Source organism: Tauraco erythrolophus, chromosome 1 (genome assembly GCF_009769465.1).
Source record: "Tauraco erythrolophus isolate bTauEry1 chromosome 1, bTauEry1.pri, whole genome shotgun sequence".
In the NCBI taxonomy this organism is placed as follows: Eukaryota; Metazoa; Chordata; class Aves; order Musophagiformes; family Musophagidae; genus Tauraco; species Tauraco erythrolophus.
This window is the reverse complement of record NC_141465.1, coordinates 31,207,291-31,213,290: the sequence shown is the minus strand read 5'-3', so window position 1 is coordinate 31,213,290 and position 6,000 is coordinate 31,207,291. Positions and strand designations below refer to the sequence as shown.

The window sequence follows — 6,000 nt, the reverse complement described above, 5'->3', positions numbered from 1 at the left end:
CCCATGAGTCAGGAGGAAGGAGCCAGCTCCTGACCAGAGCTGTCCCACGCCTATCCACAGGGCCGGCAAAAGGAAAAACCTGCCTTCTTCCACCCTCAGGACAAAGCCATGGATTTTTTCCAGGCCAAAACCTATTCATCAATACTGTGCAGCAGCACAGGCTATGATGACTTGCTATTGGGTCGGGGGAGAGTTGTGTCCCAGCAGGCGTGCAGCCAGGCTCCTGGGCTGCGCCGAGCGTTTCATGCCGTTCCCTAGTGCCGCGGGTGACCTAAGCTCTCCGTCCGTCTCTTCAGCCTCTCTTCCTTCCGCTGATAGGATGCCAATCGCTGCTAAGATTTTTCCAGTTGAGCACGGGATTGTGCCTTAGTCATCTGAGCAAGCCCCCTTCCTCCCTTTAAAGTTTTCCCATGCTTAATTGGGCTTTGTATCAGTAGGAAATGACAAGTCATGTCGCTTTTTTTTCTTTCCAAGTATTTCATACTACTTCACTCTACCTAGATGCACAGTGTCTGAGCGGGAAAGCACAATGAACTCATGAAGTATTACCAATAGGAAGTGACATTTTTCCTCCTTTTGTTCAGTAAACTCCCTATGGACTGCAGTTAAAATATTGGAGATGTTTTATTTAAAGACAGGAAGGTTGTGGTTTCAACTTAGATACATTTCTGATTTGATTTTCTGCCCGACTGAAACCAAATCTGACCAGTCTGAAAAATTTTCAGGTGAAGACTGTGAACTTCCAAAAAAGTCTTGATAATTTAACCTTCAATCAAGTGCTGGCTCTAAACTATCTTTTAATGTCAGAAAAATTAACACAGCATTTCACTTACAAAGTAAGTGTTCTTAGTATGTGTCAACTTCAAGAGCCTTTTCTAAGAAAGCAGCTGTTTTCGAGCTTGCGCTTCACAAATTTGCCAGCATGAGTAGCAGCAAATTACATCTCGGGCAGGTATCTTCCGAAGGTTGAATGGTGACCTTTTCCTTAACAACAGGGTACTGAAGGGCTTGAAAGCAGATTGATTTTTGCCCTTATGTCCCTGCTTCAGCAGTGCTTTTCTTCCTAGGGGTAGCCTTATCTGGTGGCTGTGTGCTTTAAAAAAGAAGCTGTAGACTTTGAGAGGTACTGTGAAATCTCTGCACGCTGAAGCATGCCTGACTTCGGGTGCCGTTACGTTACCATCAAGAGGCCTGCCACCAAGGAAACTAATTCTCAAACCCCGAAAATTTTCACTTAAATACATGGCACTTCTTTGTAGCGTAGTTTCCAGACCTCCCAGCCCAGAGAGGGACCCTTCTTTCACATCTCTCTTCTAAGATATTGCATCAGCTGGATTCGAGGGAGCAGAATTTAACCTCCTTGATATCAGGATCACTGTCACCAGAGGAAGGGGATTTATTAGGGAAAGGCTGGGTTAATGAAACAGCAGAAAAGCTTCAAGAACCTGTGTTTAGTTTTGCTTTGTCCTGCTCACTCTATTAGTAATAGTCGTATTTCTCATCAATAGAGCACGTTCTCATGTAATTTGTGAGCTGCAACACACTAACTGGTTACAAGCACCATGTCCTCATGCAGGCCTTTCTCCATGTTATGCTGCTTAAATACTTTTGTCCTTTTTTAATATTCCTTAACCTGCATACAGCAATTGATCCCAAATTACAGTGAAAAGTAATCCATAACATAACTTAAAACTATGAAAGCTTGTAAATGGGTTTTTCACAGAATGATTTACACACAGTCAAGGGCTTGAAACTCTCCTTTTATTGCATATATTTATCCTTACTTTACAAATAATTATATGCAGTGATACAAATGTTCCTTCACAGAAGGTACATTTCTTTTTTTTTAAAAAAAGGGCTAGAGCATCATCCAAAATATAAGCCATTTATTGTTCATTAATATAAAACGTATTCATATTTCTAGGAGGTGTCATATCCAAACCACTGCTCATCCAAATTTCTTGTATGATCTGCTCCCTGCGCTCTATCCTTTCGGCCAGTTCCGCCGCCTCTGTTGAATTATAACCTGAGTAAGAAGGTCTGTAAAGTCCTGCTACCTCATCCTGGACGTCCGAATCGGAAGAATCTTCCTCCTCCTCCTCATTTTCACTGTTCTCGTTCACTCCATCACTTTCTGGCACTAAGCGATCCTTCTTTCTGTGCAATTTCTGGAAGTCCTTCGAGCATGACCCGCGGATCACCAAAGCACACAGCGTGAAGATTAATCCCACACAAACACTGGACACAAACAGGAGAGCAGCTCTTTCAGGGTGATCTGAAAGCAGAAAGCCAGCGCTTAAAACACTTTACAAACTCTGCCAAAGCCCAGCTACAAAAAAAGTCAACTGCCATTTCCGAAGCGCCCTGCATTACGTAGCCATAACGGTGGGGGAGACTTGGGGGGAACAGGGGGTGGGGGGAGGCTTTTTCTGCCATGCACCGAAACCACCCTGAACTTGCAGTCTGAACGCTGCCATCTCCACCTCTTCAAATTACTGTGCAAAAATCTCAGCCTCTCTGTAACATGATAAAATAACAACATTATCCCACCTTTTTATTAGCATCTTAGGAGCATTCTCTACCAGCTACCAGAAGTAGAACTTCTTTTTTTTTTTTTCCCAGCCATCCTGCCAAAATGGGCCTTACCCTCATGAAGAAAAAGCATGGGAAGAGTATTTCTGGGCTCCGCGGAGCCATGGCAGCATCTCCAGGCCAGGCTGGGTAGGGAGCGTTTTTCTTCATTGACATAGTCTGAGATCACTTCTCAGTATAGCAACAAGTGAGAGACATGTAGAAATGGCCTTTCTCGATGGGTTATAAAATCCAGCCCTGGCTGCTTGGGGCGTTGCTGGGAGGTCTTAAGGGTGGTGGGGTCTCGGGGTTTGGGGAGAGCTGCTGGGGGCAGCCGGGTGCTGTGGCAGGGACAGTGTGTCCCGTCGTGCTGGCAGGCTGTGGCTGCCCTTCGTGCAAGTGGGGGAAGCCCTTGCGAAGGCTGTGGGATGATGCTCAACAGCTGCGTGGTTCTTGTCATCTTCTACAAGAGCAGCAATCCCAGATCCAGAATTGCTTCTCGACATCAGCCTTTGCTCACTTCCAAAATTCTTGACTTCTCCTGAGGTGTTAGAGATCTGGTGATCGCAAATTTGCCTGAGCAGAACTTGCCTTAGTGTTGCTAAGTCACAAAACCTGCCATGCCCCATACCACAGATGGCTGGGTTTGGTGTTTGTTTTTTTTTTTTAAATGCTCCTCGATGATCCTTAGATGTATGCAAACCAACATTTCCAAAAATGGATGTCTCCAGCGCTGCTCCCAGATCAGGACCAGGTTTTCAAAAATACTGAACAACTGACAGTCCCCATTGAAAATATTCATTAAAAAAAATCTTGGCTGCAGTCTCTGAAAGAGTTTGGAACCTTCACGATGGAAAATATTCTATAAATATCAATTATGCTGCGATGGTCCCATGCACAAGACTGTGACTGTATTGTAATAATACCGTTACTATAAACATGGGATTACCAGTTGTGACCTTGAGGTGATCCTCTCTTTTCCCGAAATGCCACAATCTAATGAACCAAACAATCTCAGCCTCATTTTCCTACCTCTAATGTATGCAAACGCAGCCAAGGAACTGCTAACAATAATTCCATCTTTCTTTGGAAGTCTTGATTCCTTTGGATCAAGGTCGACACCTGTGACACGAGGAGGGAAAGCACATTCAGTCATATCACAGATGATGAAGCTGCTAAGCTGATACTCAGTAACTTTTGAACTAACGAGGCTGTCTAAGACACAGGCAGGCCAGTGCGGAGCCATGGCAAACTTGCAGAACATTAGCCCAAACATTGATTGATAAATTAAAAAAAATAATTAATTTGTCTTTAAGAAGAGCAGGTATTGGCATAATTGAAAGACTCTTCACCCCGAAACAACGGTAGTTTCACTTTTACTCTTCCCAGGGTTCAACCAAAGTTAGAAGACAGCACGCTGGGTACGGGTAAGTCTGGAGGGGTCACGTGTTTCACAGCGGTGCTGTGACAGCAGGACTGTGCTCGTGTGGGTCCCATCCTGCTCCCGGCCTCTCACGCTGCCATCCAAGGGGAAGAGCAGCTATTTCAGCAGAGTTTCCGTTAGCTCAGTCCACCTCCCTCAGACCAAGCTCTACAGTGGGAAAACATCCTATTTCAATCAAAGACAAAGGAGTGCAGCAAAATGGTTTGGGTTTTTTTGATGGTACGTACCATCGTTCTGTTTGACGGAAGACTTGCTATCGGTGACCGGGGGGTTGACAGCTGTGAGGATGAATTTAGGAACTGAAAAGACAAAAGACAAATTGTGTACTATTAGTTTTAGGAACCAGATCCCCAGTTAACTACCAATCCTACTGCTAACCTCGGGTTTATGAATCGGGTTTTCGATGGTGGTACTGAAGGGACTGGAGCAGGCGGCTTCACCGCTCAGAGACTGGAGTGGGTGGCTGTGTCTGGAGCCAGTGCAGGCAAGTGCCAGCCCTGCCAGCGGGCACGCCTGGCCCTGGTGCTGCAGCCAGCCCGAGCTTCCTTGGTGGCCCAAAGATGCTCCCTCACACCTAGAGGACAGGAGGGTTTGCAGAGGTGGTGTGTGGAGCAGCCCCAAGCAGAGCTGTGCTGCTTATCCCCACCGTACCAGCCCCAGGTAGAGAGCCAATAATTTTCACCTAAAACCCAGTGAAACTCCAAAGGGGACAGATAATGCTGTGATTTCTTACTAGAGACCAGTAATGGCAGCTCTGGACCTGTGACTGGATTCACACACCAGCCCACATGGAGCTCCAGGAATGTCAATGCAGCTGTACACAGCATGGGGACCTGCCCCCTTGTTTTCTATCCCCTTGTTTCCCACCCCACAAGGGCTGTGCCAACCAGTGGATAGGAGACAAAATTGCCCTACGAATTCAGGGCTGGGCTACAGTCAGATGCTAAACTGCATCTAGATACTGTTTTTCGATGAGGATAATTCACTGTAATTCTCAGAGAAATGTTTAGTCTTGTGTGACATCCTCTGCAAAACCTCTGAGACAAATGGTTGCTGACAAGGAAGGTGCTCAGGATAGGAAGAGACATTCTGGGTCTGGGCTGCATCCTTCTTATTTCATTATTTTTTTCCCTGGGTAAGTTTTCACACTCTTCTTAGAGTAACTGAAAGAGCTAAAAGCAGGTGCATCATGCAGACATCGAGAGTTCACATATTCTGTGTCAGATGAATGGGCCCTTCAGATACCCAGATCTTGGCACCTGTTCCCTGTGCTGTGCGAGGGCAGATTGATTGATTTTCAGACTGATGTGAAGGGAAAAAAAAAAGGAAGAAATTTCAGGTATGAAGCTCACCTCTATCCCACATAGAAACATTTGCCAGTAAATAGTGTTAAGGAAAGTGAAACGAAACAGAGGAGACTGAGGTTTGGGGCTTAGCATAGTTTTCGTTTGAAAACAACTAAAAATAGCATTTCTTTCTGAGCAGAACTGTTCTTTGTGTGTGGGCTCAAAGTCATTGCTGTTTCCTTTCCTGATGAAGGAATTTTTTTGGGACTTTTAGCTCCTGTTTGCAATAGAAGGCCAAGAGAGATAGGGGAGAATGAGCTCATTTCTATTTTGGCTTGTACCTCATCGTAATTCTGAACTGTTTTCCAGCGGCAGAGAGTTTTTGTCAGTGCATAAGGCAGACAGCGAGTAGGTTGGTTTGTTTTAAGACTGCACTCTGACAATGCAGGCCTGGCCGTTATGAACAATGCACACGTGTTAAGAACAACATTCTGGGAGAAAGCACCATAACCAGTGCCTTTGTGTGACCTGTAGCTCCTGCTGCATGGCCTAGTGCCCAGGCCAGGTCTCCTTCACTTGTGCTGATGTTCCTCCTGCTCCCTTCCTAGGGGGAACTTCTCAGGGCTTTGCCTGCTACAGGACTGAACCCTTTCCCCATGTCTTCCCATCAGGTTTGAACGGCTATTGAATAGGTCACTC

The 6,000-nt window shown here is 45.6% G+C and overlaps 1 protein-coding gene across 1 annotated transcript in view; it reads right to left on the bottom strand.

Annotated features, from left to right (window-relative positions):
• Positions 1 to 1,886: 1,886 nt before the first annotated feature.
• The window catches only part of EVA1C (eva-1 homolog C), a 41,535-nt gene continuing 37,421 nt past the window's right edge, over positions 1,887 to 6,000 (bottom strand). The window contains exons 6-8 of the mRNA XM_086631775.1: positions 4,243 to 4,314; positions 3,604 to 3,693; positions 1,887 to 2,275 (exon numbers count right to left, since the gene is read on the bottom strand). Of these exons, the coding sequence (XP_086487901.1) occupies positions 1,887 to 2,275; positions 3,604 to 3,693; positions 4,243 to 4,314 (551 nt within the window). The remainder of the gene's footprint in view (positions 2,276 to 3,603; positions 3,694 to 4,242; positions 4,315 to 6,000) is intronic.